Source organism: Diabrotica undecimpunctata, chromosome 4, assembly GCF_040954645.1.
Source record: "Diabrotica undecimpunctata isolate CICGRU chromosome 4, icDiaUnde3, whole genome shotgun sequence".
In the NCBI taxonomy this organism is placed as follows: domain Eukaryota; kingdom Metazoa; phylum Arthropoda; class Insecta; order Coleoptera; family Chrysomelidae; genus Diabrotica; species Diabrotica undecimpunctata.
In genome coordinates, this window is record NC_092806.1 from 126279842 (window position 1) to 126300221 (window position 20380).

Below are 20380 nucleotides of genomic sequence, written 5' to 3' on the forward strand. Positions count from 1 at the left end.
CGGATTTATTAATTCCCTGATAATAATTTATTGACATTTCGATACGGAAAAACTTTTTAGAACTGTCAAAAAACTATACGAAAAAATAGATGTAGTCCATTCGCTCAGCTCATTGGTATTTGACTAACCAAGTTTTAACTAGAATTTTGAAAAATTTAATTCTATAAATTATAATCAGGGATTTCAGAGTTTAAACACAAATGTATTATGAATCAGTTTGAGAAAACATATCACAATTTCTATAAATATAATAAAATTAAACACATACAACAACAGTAATGGGTCTTTAAAATCAACTTTTCGCCAATTGAATGGACATGAATTGGTCATTACACATCATTTAGACAATATGTTGATGCCATTAAATATGTAGGAACATTCATATAGCGGAAGGACAATAGACTCACTTGTCTTTTTAATTCGGTTCGGACACTTTACATTGTAGGGCAATACAGAAATTCAATGCGGGAGTCCGCAAAAAATTCTTCAAATGGACTGATGCAAATATTCAGAACATACGCTAAATACCTTATATCAGTAAATATAAACATAGGGAATTCTTTATTTTGTATTCTGATTTTTAGAGGTTTGTGATGATGTGTGTAGAGGCAATTGATTAATGCCTTTTAAATATATTTTATATTGCTTATATTTTTATTTATTGTGTAAAATTCAAACAAATGAAGCTTTTATTTATCAATAACTTTATTTATGATACATTCTAAATAATAGTATATCGAAACCTTTTTATTAATTAACTTATTTGGTATTGAGAGAATAATAAATCACTCTTAAGTGGATATTCCATAGGCGTACAGTGGCTATGCTCTACAATGATTGCAGAACTAAATAATAAACTGTTTCAGGATAAAAGTGCCGAAATAAAATATTTCTTATAAAAAAAAATGATCAGGATTTGTGCAAAATTACCTACAAACAGTATAAAAATATTTTTTAGACAAAAAGTCGAAAAACAGGCTCTTTATTCACAACAACTCTTAAGACAAATGAGGTTTTCAAAGGAATTTGCTCTTCTTAACAGATATGGCTAACATGATATAACAGTAATAATATTATGTATTTCATAATATGACGCCCTCGTTTCCGGTGGCGAGATTATATAGCAGGAGACCTAAGCACTATGGGGGTGGAGAATTGGATGGAGGTTGCTCAAGACAGAAAACAGTGGAGGCATGTTGTCGAGTCGGCTAAAACCCACGAAGGGTTGTAACACCACGGAGTAAGTAAGTAAGAAGTATTCCTTCCATCTTTGCATTATTTCTTTCCCTTTTTTATTATGTTTCATTGTTTCTATTTAAATTCTAGGATATTTCTTTGTACTTTTTCTACCAGGTTAGGTTTACCAGGTATAGATTAACCTATGACGTGACACCTCATAGGCTAATCTCTACCTGTAACTTAAAAGTCAAAATATCTGGTATGTAATATAAAGTGTAGATTACTGACAGGGTATATTAAAATATACTTGAAATAAAAAGATTGTGAAGAAAATCTCCAATTATTTATTTTGTCGTGCAAATATTGCTAATCAGTCATTTGACTCGAAGGCTGACTATTGTGTTCCGACCTTTAACAAAGTGAGGAAGACAAATAAAGAAAACTTCGGTTAAAATGGAATGTAAACATTTATAAAAACTTATTAAAATATTTAATCCACTTTGGGAGCGTTTCATAATTCTCTCTCTCTCTCTCTCTCTCTCTCTCTCTCTCTCTCTCTCTCTCTCTCTCTCTCTCTCTCTCTCTCTCTCTCTCTCTCTCTTCATGCCAAATAAAGTGTAATTTTAAAAATATAAAAGTAAAGATAAGTAAAATGATACAAAAAAAATTGTTAAACAATCCCTATCGTCTATAAGCAATTTTTATTAACTCGCATTGCATTAAAATAAATCAAATGCCACGATAAAGAAGTAAATGTGTAAGAGTAACTCTGTAATGCCCCAATGTAAAGCGGACGTATTTTGAATAATATTAAAATCTTGAAATTTTGAGCAGTATATTTCTGGTTGCTTAGAAAACGAATTTTTAAACGGAAGAAACATAAAATCAATCATTTATTAAAAATGTAAAATATCATTCCTGATAAAACATTCTTGCAGATGTTCTTACTGATCAATCAGCAAGGTTTTCTGACACACTCACAAGTCGAAACTCTTCAAAAATAACAAACTTACAAAACTAACATAAATAATTAAGTTGATGTCTGTATTAAAATTATTTTTGCATAATGGATTTTGAGATTCTCGTGACTATTTTAGTATTTGAAATGTGCAAAATAGCATTTTAATACGTCAGTCGGTAAACACTTGTTGATAAAGAGTAGCTCTACAATACCAGTAAAAACTCACTTGATTAAAGAAACTTGGCATACTAGTCAAACGCTGTCATTATTTCACTTGCTTCGAACTTTATCACTCTAGCGGCGGTGTCTGACATTAACCTTTACTTATCTAGAGCTACTATGTGGATAGTTTCAATTACTAGTATGATGTAAGTATTAACCACATGTTTTCAGTTTAATAGATAAGATTTTACCTCATGGTATTCATTATATTAACGTGGTAATACTTAGTTTTAGGTTTTCACTAATGATGGTCTGACAATACCGAAAACGTTCTGAAATTTTTAATCCGTTTGGATAATTTCAATTTTATAAAAATTAGAAATATTGTACCATTATACATTAAAAAATTTTTACTTCATTGTAAATTTTTACATTATGGTATACATAACCACTGGAATTTTTCCTTTTATTGGTTTAAAAAATTATTATTGAAGTTTTTGTTTATCTATATTTGCATCATGTACTTTTACCAAATTCTTATTTTATTACTGTAACTGAAAATATGACAATAAGGAAATTATAAACGATAATATAAATTGTCCTCTCCATTTAATTTGTAACGTATTAAAAGCCATCAAATTAAAAGAAAATTAGAAGTGACAAAAGATTTCTATCAATAAAATCAGTTCTGAATAAAATTTAAAATATGTGTACTATTACTATCTTTATCTACTAAATAACAATTTTACACAGAAGACAAGTTTTTTACAAAATTCTTTTTATTTTTCTGGATCGTAATTCTACGTAAAGCATTTTTTAAGTAAGTGACTTAAAGGTATGTATAACTTTTTTTATACAGTCCTTCACTGTTTTAGTTAAACGCTTAAATCAAAAATATTAAAGCAATAACTCCGTTAATGGAGAAAACGGTCCGACGTATTGTGGTATCGTTTTTATTGTCTGTTACACATCTACAATGACGTCCTGGTAATGTATATATATTTAGGGATTCTACAGTATTTACTGCCTTCCCTCGCTCAACCGTTTCCATCTCTCTCTCTCTCTGTTGTTCCATTCTCCATCTCCATCGTTTAGGCCTCTCTTACTCATGTCGTCGTCTACTTCATTCCTCCAGGATTTTCGGGGTCGTCCTCTTTTCCTCCTTCCTATGGGGCTCCATTCGGTTATTCTCTTTATCCATTTGCTGTCGCTAGTTCTTCTTACATGTCCATACAACTTTAGTCTTTTTTGTTCTATATATGTTGGTATGCTTGTTTCTATTGATGTTCTTTGCTTTATTTCGTCATTACTTCTCCTATCCATTCTTGTTACTCTGCAGCATCTTTGCAGGCTTTCCATCTCTGTTGCTACTATCTTACTACTGTTTTTCTTGTTTATGATCCAATTTTCAGCGCCATATGTCATAATACTTCCCACTAATGTTTTATAAATCTGCGTTTTTGTCTTCATATTTAGGTGTCTATCCCACCATACTGAGTTGTCCGATTGCTGTTCTTGTTTGTCCTAATGTTTGTGTAATTTCTTCCTCTGTTGTTGGCTTTTTCGTGATTATAAACCCCAGGTATTTGAATTTATCCTTTCCTTTGATTGTTACGTTGTCATCAATCTGTAGATCTTCTATGTCTTCTTCACTTGTAGATAGGTACTCTGTTTTCGCGAGGTTAATATCTAGGCCAGCCTTGGTATATTCTTCTTGTAGTTTCTTCATCATGTACGTCCTGGTAATGCATTTTCCTTTTTTTTACGGTTTTCAATTGTATTGAATATATGATGGAACGAGAGTCTAGTAATACTCTTACACAAAAAAGGGGACAAATGTGATCTACAGAATTATAGACCTATATCGTCGCTCAGTCAAGTATACGAATTATTTATGAGAATTATTAACAACCGGTTAACCTACAAAATGGACAATTACCAACCGGTTGAACAGGCTGGCTTCCGCAAAAGATATAGTACATCAGACCATCTGCTGACAATGAGAACATTGATAGAGAAGGCAAATGAATACCAACTACCCGTATTTCTTGCCTTCGTCGACTATGAAAAGGCGTTCGATAGTATCGAGATGTGGCCCATAGAACAAGCTATTAATAATTGTAGAATAGATTCAAGATATAGGCAACTAATACATAATATATATGAAAATGCAACTATGATAGTACAACTAGACGAATATACAAATCCCATCCCCATTAAGAGAGGAGTGAGACAAGGAGACGTAATATCGCCAAAGCTTTTCAACCTAGCCCTAGAAGACGTCTTCAAAACTACAAATTGGTCAACCTATGGCATTAACGTTAATGGCAATAAGTTAAACCACTTCAGATTCGCTGACGACATAGTGATTATAGCGAGCACATTCGAGGAACTGCAAATTATGATGGGGGAACTAGCAGCCAGCTCTCAATACGTCGGCCTAAAAATGAATATGAAAAAAACAAAAATAATGACAAACACAGATGACCCCAGACATATAACTATAAATGGCAGTGAGATAGAACAAATCCAGGAATATATCTACCTAGGCCAAATCCTGAGACTTGACAAAGAGAACCAAAGTGCGGAAATTACTAGAAGAGCAAGACTAGCATGGGCAGGATTTGGAAAACTTAGTTGGATACTTAAGAACCGCAAAATACCCCAATACTTGAGGAGCAAAGTGTTCAACCAATGCATCCTTCCTATCATGACATATGGATGTTAAACCTGGACCCTAACCAAGGCAAACATGAATAAACTAGCCACAATAGAAAAAACAATGGAAAGAGCAATGTTAGGAATACGACTGTCAGATAAAAAGAGGAACGACTGGGTAAGATCCAAAACAAAAGTCGAGGACATAGCAACAAAAATTGCCAAACTTAAATGGAGCTTCGCGGGCCACAATGCTAGACAAAAAGACCAACGTTGGAATACTACAATACAACATTGGAGACCTTACGAAAGTAAACGACCAAGAGGAAGACCACAGATGAGATGGGTTGATGACATTAAAAGAATAACCGGAACAAATTGGAAATATGTTGGTCAAGATAGACCGATGGAAGGAGTTGGGAGAGGTCTATGTCCAAACATGGACGACAGAAGGCTAAGAAGAAGAAGATATGATGGTAACCTATACATTATAATACATATAGATACCATTCACATAATGTTTGTACTGCGAAATGCTGGATACACTAAATACGTTCATCGAATACTCAACGGACTTGTCTAGCAAATGGCGAAACCACACATTTTTATCATATAGCAATCGAAGTAGTATTAAATTATTTTCAAGAAAGTATATGTGCAAATTTTATTATCACAAAATGTCTGGCGATCTTTAACTAGAGACGACGACTTATTAGTTTCTTTACTGGAACAAAAGCCCGTTTTATGAGACACAATTATAGAAATCTTACTCTCATTCAAATAGTTGGCTTTTCGTAAAAGTTTTTACTAATTTTGGTACGTTCTGCTTTACGATTTATTGGATGAAACCAAAATCTTCTGATATGTTTGCAATGAAGTCGATAACGGCTTCGATATCAGTACAAAAGTGCAATAATTATTATTAACACAATGCTTTCTAAACTTTCTTGAAAATTTCTTAAATATTGTCAGCTGTTTTATTAGTTACTTCGATGATAGTAGTAGTCAATGCTGTATCTAATGGTATTACTGCTATAGGTTAGGTATAAGGGCTCGGCGCGATGAGAGAGCCTAGCCTAGGCGTTTTGGCAGGAAGAATTAAAGACTTACAAGAGCGTGTTTGCAACCGCAGCAGCTGGTCTAACCCGCCGAATTATATGTTTTATATCAAAAGATCTTGTAAATAGAAGTGAAGAAACATTTTACCGGAAGACAATAAGATATGAGTCAAACAATATCAAGATCCGCCAGTATGAAGACTTTCAACGTGATAGCAAGAATAATTAAGCCTATAGTAATGATTTTAAAAGAAAAGATGACGAATTCATTTCTTATATATTAGGAATAGCGAGAGGCTGATGAGAGTATCAATAATTCCGAAAAAACTCTTTAAAGGGTGAGAGAAAGATGTAAAGAAACGTATGGGTAAGCTGTATGAGTTGATTTTTTCTATAAATTCCAGTTTATAGTTACATCGTTTGAAGTTTTATAAAATTGATTTGATAAATACTTATCTTTATACAAATACAATACTTGTCCTCATGGGCCACTATATATAAACACTAAAGATATCAAGCTCTGTTATAAATTTGAAATAATACGTGAAGCAATAGACATCAGTCAGTAAAATAAAATTAAGGCACAGAAAATTTTATAAAACGATAACCATGCCCAGTATTAACGTACGGAAGTCAAAATTGAACAACCACAAAAAATACAACAACAGAACTTAAGTTTCGGGAATGAAATTTCTAAGAAGGGTTAAAGATTTACACAAGCCTCGACAGGGTAGAAATAAAAAATGAATTAAATGTCCAAATACGAGCAACAGTTCAAGCTAAACCTTCTCTTTATAGATTTCAAACAAGCTTACGATTATGTGATAATTATAGGCGTCTATATAAGAAGGCGTCTGTACCATGCCCTAAGAGTACTTGGAATTTCGGAAAAGATGTTCAGACTAGTAAAAATGATCTTTATGAAGACCGGCAATAGAGTAAGGATAAAAGGAAGCCTATCAGGAAAATTTGAAGTAAGAAGGGGACTAAAACAGGGAGATCCACTGTCCACGATACTCTTCAATTTCTTGCTGGAGACAATAATGAGAGAGTGGAATACGAACAAAAGGTATGATTTATGACAATAGAAGCCAGGTCCTGGCCTTTGCGGACGATGTGGTATTAACGGCAATAACTAAAGGGGAACGACTGAGGATTTTCAATCTCTTTGAAACGAACGCTAAACAGCATGGATTGATTATTAATGATGAGCAAAAAAAAAAGAATATGGAAATGGAGTAGACCACATATGAAGGCACACAACTGAAGACTACCACAAAATTTTACGAAAGGGTATTGCTTCAAAAAGGTGACAGAGTTTGAGTATCTAGGAGTAACCCTAACAAGTAAAGGGGATGAAAGCCAAGAAATTGAGAAGCGGATTTCGAGAGGAAGGAAGACAGTCGGAGCTCTACACAAACTACTAAGCACAAAAAACATATCACGAGTGGCAAAACTGAGACTATACCGAACAGTGATCCAATCCACGGTCTTGTACATAAGCGAAACATGGGTGATGAACAAAAATCAAGAAAATATGGTGAACATCTGGGAACGGAGTGTTTTAAGAAAGATATTCGGGAGAGTAAAAGACTATAAAGGCGTTTGGAGGAGACGAACAAATGAAGAGATCGGAGACCTGTACGGGAAACCGTAAATTAGCCAGATCGTCAGGACAAAGAGACTTATATGGTTAAGTTATCTTGCGAAAATGACAGATGGAAAGTGGACAAAGGACTCGCTGCTGATAGGGGAAGGAAAGAAGAGAAGAGGACAACCGCGAAAAAAGTGGCTAGAAACGTGTAAGGAAGACCTACTAACAATCGGGATAACAAATTGGAGAACTGCGGCCATGGACAGAAGAAAATGGAGCAAAACAGTAGACAAATTCCAAGCCATGTGCTCTAGGGCCTGTTGAGCTGTATATATTATTAAATGTCCAAATTATACAAAAGAGTATAAGAAATTCTAAGCAATAATGGAACAGAGAATGCCACTCGAGAGAAAATTAAAAGCTAGTTTAAATTTCAAACCAGAAGGCCGACGAAATATAGGAAGACTCAGAAAAACGTGGAAAGACACTTAAATTTAGAAGCCGGAAACATGTTATAGCGTTAACCCTGAAGTGGAGAAAAAGAAGAACAAGCAAGATATGACTTAAAATACAAGAAAGATAGGCCTAAAATCGGACAAACGCGTAAGTCTAATGAGATAGGGAAAGATAAAAAAATCCGTGTAACTCTCTGGCTACTAAGGGCTAGTGATCCTAACACTAACTTAACGACTACTTAGGTAGCCGGGATCGACAAATTAACGTGCCATCCGAATGCGGTGACGGCTCAATTAAATTAGAAAAATTTTTCGGTGCGGGGAATCAATCCCGGGTCATCCAGCTTGTTAAGCCAGTGACATAGTCACTGTGCTAGGACCTCCACTCTATACTCTCTTTATTCTAATAACGTCCTCTCCATTTAACGAAGATCTGCTTAATATTTCTATTGACTATAATTTATAATATTAAAAAACTGTCTTCGGATTATTAAAATAGTATCACTAAACCTAATCTAAGTACCTCATTCAATTGAATAAAAAAAGTAAAACAAGTTATATTAAAACGGTATAAAAATGTACAAGCACAAACACAAATCAAAGTAATCAGTCACTGAATTCCAGAAAATCCTCATCAGTCTTAACTTCCTTATTTTTTCTGGCGCTTTTTCTTGTTGGGATATTTGTCTTGGTCTTCGATGACTTCTTCTTCTCTTTGCCCTTTTTCGAAGGCTTCTCCTCCACGTATTCTTCTTCAGAAAATTCGTAGTCTTCGAGATCATCACTTGCTTTGAGGTGTTTTTCAGAGTCTACTTGGTCTCTACTGTATGATGATTGTGGGGGATCAAGGGAGGGGAATGCTAGGTTTGCGGGTAATTGTGTCATTGACTAAAAAGCGTGAAAATTAAAAAAAAAAATGTTAATGTTAACCAAATTAGTACAGTGATCGAATGGAACCAAAAATAAGTAAAAGTAGGATGATAATGAAAAAAATAATTTAAGCCTCATTAAAAATCTAAACAATATTATCATTTCAACTAATAATTACCAATTTAAAAATTATACTATTTATAATTATCATATAAACTGGAACATAATCAAATATCTTATTTTTCAAATCTTTCATCTTAGTATAGATCAAAGTTTGATGATGATGAAAATTTTGATAGTGTAGAGCAACGGTGACCAAACAGACGATCGCGACAGCTTCTGGAGTCTATCACAAAAAAATTCAAAATTATTCAGGTCCTGATCGAAATATTCCATGCTTGTTACCAATTGTTCTAGAGTGTCTGTTTATTGTATAACAAGCTGCGGTGACGGAGCATTATTTATTATTTATTTTATTCTCCTTGTATCGATAAATTGTGGGAATTTCCTTAATCGAATTTAATGATAAACAACAACAAACTGGCATATCTATGTTTCGTAGACTTTAAGAAGGCATCTGACCGGGTCAAATTAAAGGACGTTATCCATCTATTGTACGCAAGATAGATACCTTTAGGAATAATTAAAACGATCGAAAATATCTACTAAAACAACACAATAAAAGTGAAAGTAAAAGAAGAACTAACTGACCCAATTGAAGCTGGCAATGGGATAAGACAGGGAGATTCACTGCACCCTCTATTGTTTAATCTTATTATGGATGAAATAATAAAAAAAGTAAAAACAAAGGGTACCAAATGGGAAAAAAACAACTTAAAATAATCTGCTATGATGATTTAGTGATGATAATTTACAACGTATGCTGTTATATGTATATGTTATAAGTTAAAGAAGTAAAATAGCAATATTTAAAACATGAAATGAGTACGGACAAATATCTCACATCAGGCTTGTGTGACAGACAAATTAGTGATTTAAGAAAATTATTACTTTACAACTATTAGTATTAGATGCTTGATTAGATGCCTTAATTATATTTTGAATTTATAAGCATTTACAATATGAGTATTTTCAGAAATCGACGTATTTTAGTATCTGGGCTCCAGTCTAGTTGTAGTAGTCGGTAGTCGATCGCTTGTTTTTAAAATATTTTGTGATAGATCGCGGACACTACAAGTTTGAGCACCCCTGGCCAATGAAACTATATAAAAGAAAGTTTAAAGGGTGCAGCAGAAGAAGCGTTGGGCAAGTATGAAAAGACAGCACAAAGAAAGCCTTATGTGGGATAAAGAAATTGAAGAGAAAATAAAAATCAAACGTGAAAAATACAACACATTTCTGAACATAAAAACGGATCAAAGTAAACAGGAATACCAAACAGCTCAAAGAGAGGTACCAAGGGCAATAAAAAACAAGAAAAACAATGCTGGGACAAAAAATCTCCAGAATTAAAACTTACCTGGGAGGTAGCAGAAGCACTGAAAGTTGGTAAGTACTTAAATCTCTTCGAAAATCTTCATATCTCCTAATAGCCTAAGTGAATGGGACAAAACTTTGAAAAACTACCTTTCAGACATAGTACATTCCTATAGACGAAACTCTAAATATCCTCAAAATTAAATACAGTCTCCAGCAAGACCACTCATCTCTCATTAAACATTGGATGTCCAATACTTAGTTCATCTTCCAAAATCAATTCTACAGACAAATAAATGGTGCCCCAATGGGCTCCCCACTATCTCCAGTAATTACCAATATCTTTATGGAAGACTTCGAGACCCGAGCACTATCCACATCAATGCTCAAACCCACATGTTGGTTCCGATATGTTGACGATACATTCGTCATTTGGCCCCATGGCGCGGATGCTTTGGAGTCTTTTCAAACCCATCTGAGTGGTATACATTCTAGTATGCAGTTCACGATGGAGGTGGAAATTGATTCATCCCTACCGTTTCCCGACGTTATAAAGAAAAACCAATCCCAAGATTTTCATCACTGTGTTTATCAAAAACCCACCCATACCAATCGTTACTTGCATGACAACTCTCATTATCCACCTTCACAAATTAATTCAGTCATTAATATTCTTGTCTCCAGAGCAATACGCCTTTGCGATAATGCAAATAGACCCGCTGAGTTAAAACAAGCCCTCATCCAAAACGGCTACCGCGAAAATCACATCAATAGGAGCATCCATAGACATAATCCGTTCCATTCAATCTCAGACAAAATCGACAAAATTCTTTCTTAAATCAAGAGGAATAAAGACAATATTTTACCCCCCACCAACAAAAACTTTCATCTCTTGTTCGATTAATCAAACACAAAATTCCAAATGAACAGCACGGGGTTTATGAAATTCTCTGTGCAGGCGCCCCTGATTCTATATAGGCCAAACAAATCGTAGAATCCAAAATAGGATTTATAAACATTCCATTTCTGTTCGCAATTCCGACTCAATTTCAGCTCTAAGTCAACACCATCTTCATACAGGTCACAAAATTAATTTTGAAACTTCCAGAACCATAACTCCCATTCGCTTCTATAAACCAAGAATTATCCGAGAAGCCATAGAAATTGAAATAGGCCAAATGGTCTCAATAAAAGAGATGACGGCATAGGGCTACCTTCGACACGGAGACCTCTCATAAAAAAATATCGTCCTCTAAACCCGCCAATAAAAATCCTAAAATCAGAAATGTTCGCGCCAAAACCCATGCTAACCCCCACGCCGCTAACCTTTACCCAAACCACGTCACCATCGACGGTACATCACCATCAAAGAGGATGTTGAAAGCTCAACGCAAATATTTAATATATATATATATATATATATATATATATATATATATATAGAGAGAGAGAGAGAGAGAGAGAGAGAGGGAGAGAGAGAGAGGGAGAAAGAGAGAATAGATACAATAAGTCCTTTAATTTTTACCGTGAAAACAAACAAACTATACTCAAAGTACGAAATAGTTATCAGTGATTTCACTTGAAATTTAAAAACACAAGTTTTGAGGGTCGTTTTAAAATATTCTTGAGATAAATAGTAGTAGTTTTGTCGGTAAAAAGAAGTAAAGTTTGTGTAACCTTCTGGCTAAGGTCTAGTGTTAGGGTTTTCGGGTCGCGCAAGCGCCCCTAACATGACTTAACGACTACTTTCGTAGACATGACCGACGGCTTTACGTGCCCTCCGAAGCAAAGTGGAAGCTCAGTTAAATTAGAAATTGAAAATTTTGTCGGTGCCGAGATACGAACCCGGGCCCTCCAGCTTGTTAAGCCAGTAATATACCATAGATTTGTCGGTTATAGGGGTCAACACTGCATTAAACTATTATCACGTTATCTGTAAAGATCTAAAAATAATGTTCAATGCTGACGCTTTGGTAGAAATATACTCAGTGAAGTTTCAATTTTATTTTTTGGTTTTTGTCTGAAAGATTCATGCAATATAAACTCAATTAGAATTAAAAAATCAAAAATTAAGCAAAATTCTGCTGTCTACTGGTACTGCCTAGTCCAACAATTTTTTTTTACAACTTAGTTTACCCTTTCAGCTCCTCTTTAATATTTCCAAGCAGCAACGTGATGCCAGTATATAAAATTTTCTTTAACCCAATTATATCAGTTGAACTACATAAAAAAATAGTTAATTATACGTCGAGACATAAAATTTTCCACTGTTGAAATTTAGAAAAAATCAGACGCACTAGCGCGTCGTGGGCACTGCAGTATAGTATACACTCATACATGCTTCATGACGCGGTAGAGCGTCTGTAAATGTAGTAAGAGTAAAAGTGATAGTTTTGGAATAAAGACGGAAATTAATAAAAAAAAGTTTAATGCAAAAAGTGTTTATTACTTAGAGAAAAAACAAAATAAAAATTTAGGCAAAATATTGGAAACTACAAAATCTTTCAACATTTTTAAAGATGAGTTATTCTACAACAGTCTAAACAAAAGCCTGCTTTGGCTGGACAAGAATTACATTCATAAATTGTATCCTTGCGTACACCACGCTCGTAACACTTTCTACACTTTTTTCTCATGATACCACTTTTTTTGTTCTTGACTTCACGTTTCTCCACAATATGATTTTGATTTTCTGGAAGAGATGATGCAACGCTAGAAACTCCATTTGGAAACAACATATCTCTAATAACAGACAAACGAAATTCATACAGCCCAACTCTTCTTCCCGTATATTTTTTATACCAAATATGAGAATTCACCATCATCATTTGTATGATCTGGAAAAAAATTTTGTTTGGCCATCTAACCGTCTTTTTTTGAAAGGGGTAATAAGCAAGCATTTGATCTTGTCGATCTATACCCCCCATATTGTCATTGTATCTGACAATTGCGTTCGGCTTAAAAACCTTTTTACCTCTTCTTGTCACAACTTCTTGCATTTCATGTTGCACTTCTGTTGATATATAGTAAATATCTCGTTTATCTTTCCATTTACCTACTAAAATGCCGCTTCGATATCTTGCAATACTTTCTGATTTCTGAAGTGCATCATTTTTTACATCTGTTGGAATATCTTTTCTACTCATTCGCAATGTTCCGGTACAATGAGTTCTTTCATCGAGCAACTTTTTGGCCAGAGTATAACTGTTGTAATAATTATCCATGTAAACACAATGACCAACGCCTAATTTTCCCTCTAATAGTTTAAAAACAACTTTTTCGGTGTGACCTTTGCCGCCAGCATCGTCGTACATTCCTGTATATACCATAAAGTTTAAAACAAGACCGGTAGGTTCTGTCATCATTATAAAGTTTAATTCCGTATTTATGTTTTTTATTCTTAATGTATTGTCTGAAATTCAAACGCCCACGATGTAGAATCATTGATTCGTCCAAGCTCAAGTCCCGTCCTGGATAATACAGTGTGCTCATTCTTTCATTAAAAAAATTAATTAAAGTCCTGACCTTATAAATCCTGTCATCAGGTATTGGTTCATTATCTGATGGTTCTTGTACGAAATGTAGACATCGCAATATAAGCAGAAATCTGTTTCTGCTCATGTGGGAGGAGATAATTGGTGTGGTAAACAAGGGTCGTTCTTTTTCCAATAATCTTGAAATCTGGGCATTTTAACTACACCCATATGACATAATATTCCCACAAATATACGTAATTCGTTGGGTGTAATAGGTTTCCATTGGATTATTCGAGAATGTTCCTGAAATCCGGTTTTCAAAAATATATTTTCAGCATTCGTATTAGTTTGGTCGCATATATATTGTAAAAATTCATTCGTCAATAACATGCTATAATAATCAATAGGTCTTTCACCAGGAAGAGGAACTAGCAGTTGTTGTATTTTTGTAAAATGAAACTGCTTCATCGAATTAGGAATTTCCTCCCAAATATCTGTTCCATCATTATTTGCAACAGAGGTATTTATATCCTAAAATCAATACCTCTAGTGAGAAGCGTTGAATAAATTTTTTAAAACATACTTACCCTTGACACAATATCTGGTACCACATCATCGTCATCACTTTCATCTACTACATAATTATCATCACTGGATGCATCAAAATCATCATCATTATCAGTATTTTCGTCTAAAATACGAAGTAGTTCCTCTTCTGTCAATGGTTTTTTTTTCCATTCCCATTTCCTTTTTACGCCCGAGCAACTGGGATTTTCATCTTTACCTGACATTTTTTAATTTAATTTTACAAATAATCACTGCTTATATGCACAGACGATCAACGTAAAATGATAACTATTTCCAATAACAGCATTCGGTAAATACCTAAAAATTAGGGTATTCCCCGAAAAACACATTACCTACTTCTTTTGTTCATTAGGGTAATCCCCGAAATCATTAGTTTATTTCGTTTTTACATCTTAAATATAAATTAACATTCCCAAAAATAGTTATATAAAGTTGAAAAAGCAGTATTGTATAGCTATGTAAATATTAGATGCCAAACTTCATGAACTAAAACCAAGCACGAAATTATATAATTTTAACCTTTACTGAGGTGCCCACAAAATTAAAAAACTTTAGGTCCATTGCCGACAGAAATAATTTCGTTTGAATATATAATATACACAAAGCGCGCTTACGCGTCGATGGCACTAATCTATAGTCATATTTGGACGCGCGTACGCGTCACCGGCGCTGAAAGGGTTTTGCCAATTTTTTATAAATTCTTAAGTGCTGAATCCAAATCTGGCCTTAGGTTTTTTGTATTACCTATAGTTTTTGAGCAATCTGCTTTTTATTATATAGTATAAAACCTCTATGAGGTATATGATGAATAATTAAAAGCTGCAACTATTTACAGTAGGCTACTTAAAACAGTGATATAATGTGGTAATACAGGTTTCACTAATCAGTTGGCATTGGTTTATGCTTTCTATTCTGAGGCTCTTTTATTTGCCAAGAACTTTACAACTTTCTTAATGATACCCATGCTTCTTTCTCATTTAAGGTCATTGTCAACGTCATTATAACGTCAAACATCACATCATTTTTCTAATGACAGCTGTGACAAAGGTCTTTTAGTATAACTTTCGAAGGCGGGGTAACTTGTCAGAAACACTTGAAACATGGTCCATCTTTAAGCAAAGCCTTTATAAACTGTGTTATGAGGCCTAACTATAAATTTAAAGGAGTACATCTTTCGAATCTACAAGGTTTTCGAGTAAAATGTTCTTGTCAGGTTTTAAAGACTCCCTCACAGGCCAGTTCTTTCCGCACCGATATTGATCCATAGCCCTACTGTCTCATTCATGCAAGAAATATGGAAATACAGAAATCACCGGGTTGCACGCACGTTACAACTCTCATTAAACTGGTTTTAGATGGATCAATAAACAGACTCCATTAATCCTGTTTGTATTTAATACTAAACTCATTCATCAGAACGGGAATGTCTGGGCAGTGCATAAAATCACCCCATTGTTAAAAAAAATTTGGAAAATTGCTAATCTATCTTCTTATACACATAAATGCTGGTTCCAACCGCCAACAAGTTCTTTTCTTTTAGTCTTGATCCAAGCAATTCACCATTTTCTTTCGTTAAGCCAAGATCCCTAACTAAGTCGTTAAGATCGATCTGACTAAACAATATAGGCGCTACATTGTTTGTAAAACATTATAACTCCTCATCTTGTTCATTTAACCTACCTACCTTGTTCAGAAGATTGGGGTAGCTTATTACCTTTTTGTTTTATGAGGATACATAACAAACCTTGTGCGGCGCCCAAGATATATCCTGATTATCAACTTTAGTTCCAAAATATGGTAGATAAATTTTCACTGGTGTGTTAATCAAAAACTCACCACATATATAAAAAAACTGCAAACAGAGTTTTTACAATTATACAAGAAGTTTACATATATCATCAATGCTACAATGTCATCCTAAATCCATTACACTTATTTTTTAATTAAATTTTAACTGTATAAAAGCTGTTTAGTTCTTCTAAAGGCATCGATTAAGTAAAACGAATAAGATTAAGTTATTCTTAGTAAAAAAGTTTTTTTCATTGTAGGCCTCGGTAATTTAAGAATCTGGATAAGGTTGGATACGTCTAGCATCCCAGGTATTACCATTGGCTAATTCATGTAAAGAATGAATATTAGCCATTTGTATCAGTTAAAACTGACATAATTGACATCGGAAAATAGGTTTGACCCATTAATAAATAAGTAGTTGTCAGAATTTAAGACCACTTTGAATAAAAGTTCTTTTTTTAATTTTGGATTACTTTGTAGGTACCAATAGTTTAGGTACACTGAAAGTGAGTTTATTATAAAAATTTCAACACCTTGCATCTCAATAACAGCAAAACTCATGATACAAGTTTATAGGAACTTTTAGTCTTAAAATTGAATAACGAATTGCCCACAAAATTGCTAAATAGTTTGGAAATACTATGGACTATCTAGTTGTGCAATAAAATGTCACACGCAGGTACATCATATTGTGATTTATATCTGATTGACATTTACATCTGATAAGCTGAAGTGGCGCTATACACTATTTTACAGAAAATAGTTTACAGCTAAATATAGTGCTAAACTCAACAACGTCCTTCTATTCAAAGCATTGCATCAAAACTACAAAAAAATCTAATTTTGGTTCCAATCGAAAAAAAAAAAAGAATAGAAAAGCAAAAGAGCATAAACACTGTTATCGAGCATGCATGCTGACATAGAACTTACCTTAATGGCGGTTTGCATAAGAGCGGAAACTCCTTTCGATCCAATATCTAAAACTTGCTTGTAACTTTGTTCTTTAGCTTTACTAATGTATTCATCAATTTCCTAAAATTAAATAACATTATTAGAAGAGTAAATCATTAATGTCATGAAATTTTAAAGCGTCTTGTAGTGATTAGATGTGTGTAAACCCACCAGATATATAAAAAGGATTCTTCAAACGTTCTGGAAAAAAATGTTTCAAACATTTTTTTAAATAACATTAGGAATGATCTTAACCTGTAAATGTTGATGTTTGACGGTATATGGTAATACCAATTTAATAATTTATATACTTAGCCTTGATTTTTAGGCATTAGCCATGTTTTGAAGTTAAATTGTGAGAGATTTACCCTCGGATTGATACCTAATTATGATCTTTCTGTGTTTGTTGTAGTTAATGATAGGTGATATATCTTTGACGTACTATGAACTTGGTAGTGTTGGTATATTATTATTGCTAAATTCTTCTTTCAATATTGGTAACCAGAACCTGCTATATTCTATTTTGCTGTCTGTTTCTTTCATGACTATTGATGCATCCGATTTTTAAAAAGTCTATTTTTAATATACGACTCATGCTCATTTATATTAACACTTAAGTAGTGGATTTAAAGTTTCTCACAGTTAAACATTATAGCAGTTATATTCATGGAAGAATTTGGGGATAATAATTAATAACTACTGTGATGGACATCATTTGGAAAAGAAAAACAACAACTCACTACCATTCCACAACATAAATATCAAAAAGGGAATTATCAAAACATTATATGATACAGCCCAAAACACATGCAAAAAAATGCATTTCAGGAAAAAAACTTGCTAACAAAGATTTTAACAAAAATTGATTATCCATTCTGGTTTATAAACAAGGGGTTTCATAATATTGAAGAAAGGAAACAACAAAACATCCAGAAATGCTCACAAAAAGGGATTTTAATAGAACAACAATACCTTATGTAAAAGGCTAATTAGAAAAATTAAAAATAATAGATATACAACACCAAAACAACATTTAAAACAACCAACACACTGAGATCTATTCTTTCCAAAACCAAACCCAACAACACACAGGAGAGCAACATTAACAAGTTAATAGCCGGTCAGAGACACATCATTTATAATTAACTACGAAAAGCACAGAATTTGACATAAATCCTAAGGTAAAGCATCTCTCAGAATTTCACTTAAAAACATGGCTAATGTCCATAAGATTTAGACAAGTAAGTCAGTTGTCTAAATTATTTGCCAATTGCCTTACTTCCGCTGCCAATTATAAGCATTTACAGGTAATACAATTTTTATTTCAAAATTTTCTTGAAAACGCTTTCCCGATTGAAAATCGAAAGGTCAAAGCAAATGTAAAATGTAATTCTAATTATAATCAATTGGAGTTTAATCCCATATAAAATAATATCTAACTACAGCGATATATCACCTGTTGAAATTGTAGCTCTTTCAAAAATAACCTCTAAACTAACTTTCAGTAACGTCTGCCTTCAATTGAACATAAGAACCATTCACTTCACTGCTCATTTACTATTCTACCATGATGATAATTATGACATCCATTTTGCCTTTTTAACATTTGTTTCCAGATCAATAAACATATATACAGCAAACCAAACTCAAACGAATATAAACGAGGAACTTAATCAATACCGGCTGGAAATGGAATCAGCTGAGAATGCTTCTTCTTCTTCTACGTTTTCTGTCTTTACTTTATCTTCTGTTTGCTCTCTATATACATTTGCTACATTCGGATCTTTTAGTATGTGAATATTTATTTATTTTTTCTCCTTTTTCTGATCTCATTTTTTTGATTAGACATTCTTTCTTTAAACGTTGTCTTAATCAAATAGTGATCACTATCTATGTTTGCTCCTCTAAAAGACCTAACATCTAGAGGTTGGAACAGTGCCTTGCATCGATGACTATATATGATCTCTTTGGCTATTCGTTTTATTATCAGGAGATTTCCAAGTTCCCTTATGTATATCTTTGTGGGGAAATCGTGTCCCACCTATTACCATATTCTTAATCATAGCACAGTTTATGAGTCTCAATCCGTTGTCATTTGAGACTGCGTGTAAATTCTCTTTACCGATGGAGGGAGAAAAAATACCTTTCCCTCTTCCGACTTTGGCATTAAAGTCTCCCATTATTTTCAAAATTATGCCTGATTAAATACTACTACAGTCTTTTACGCTAGTTTCTGCAATAGTAAGTCTTTAAGTCATTAGTTCTTTGTCAATATAAAAAACAACATCAAACATAAAATGCCTTACCTGTTCTCTAGAACTGAGTGTAGGATGTACAAATTTTCTATATAAAATACTGGATCCTTTTGTAGCTGGAGACAAAAGCCAGATGACTAGAATAATTTTTACTTCATAATAAAATGGAAACCTAAAACAGAATATTTTCATTTGATATAGTATCCATTTGTACTTATTCTGGTTAAGGTAAAGACTTAGAAGATAAGACAAATGAAAATTTTTATCCCACACATGGTACAAAAGTAAAATACATGCTATTTAAAAAAAAAATGCAATAATAATAACGAGAATAATAAATTTATCTTTTGATCTTTTACTCACCAACTGAAAAAGACGTCTGTAAATGTTTCTACGCAAGTAAAAAGAGCAAAAACTATCCAGTACATCATCCATTTTACCTAAAAATATATAAACAGATATTCAAATCCATGTAAAATATTTTATTATTTAAAAAAAAGCAATTAGTGATACACATCTGATCAATTATAATTTTTGTGAAAATAACCATTTCAATGGTTTATTATCAAAACTGTACAAAAACTGATAATAGTATTTATATTTTAAAGGTTAATAACATCTAATTTAGATGCTATTTACCAAATAGTATCTAGACTTTTATAATAAATGTTTTTGCACATTTTGTTTTGTCATTTTAATATATTCAGTGACATTAGAAGTGTTACACCCAAAAGGAATAGTTTTTTGAACTTAATTTTTTGGCAACACGGTATATTTACATCAAAAATGAAACGATAACGTTGTCAAGAATTTTTATTAACAAGTAATAAAAAAAAATAATGTGTTTGGCGACTCCTTAGCTGAATACACTCCTGTATACGTCTAGGAATTGACAAAATGAGATGATCGATGTCTGCTTGTGGCACCTCGTTCCAAGCAACTTAA

At 33.2% G+C, this 20380-nt stretch overlaps 1 protein-coding gene across 3 annotated transcripts in view; it reads right to left on the bottom strand.

The window, feature by feature from the left end:
* LOC140439982 (receptor expression-enhancing protein 1-like) overlaps positions 1 to 20380 on the bottom strand; it is a 105210-nt gene that overhangs the window by 28887 nt on the left and 55943 nt on the right. For all 3 annotated transcript variants that reach the window (XM_072530202.1, XM_072530203.1, XM_072530204.1), the window contains exons 3-5: positions 19799 to 19875; positions 19487 to 19607; positions 17160 to 17261 (exon numbers count right to left, since the gene is read on the bottom strand). In XM_072530202.1, coding sequence (XP_072386303.1) covers positions 17160 to 17261; positions 19487 to 19607; positions 19799 to 19875 — 300 coding nt within the window. The remainder of the gene's footprint in view (positions 1 to 17159; positions 17262 to 19486; positions 19608 to 19798; positions 19876 to 20380) is intronic.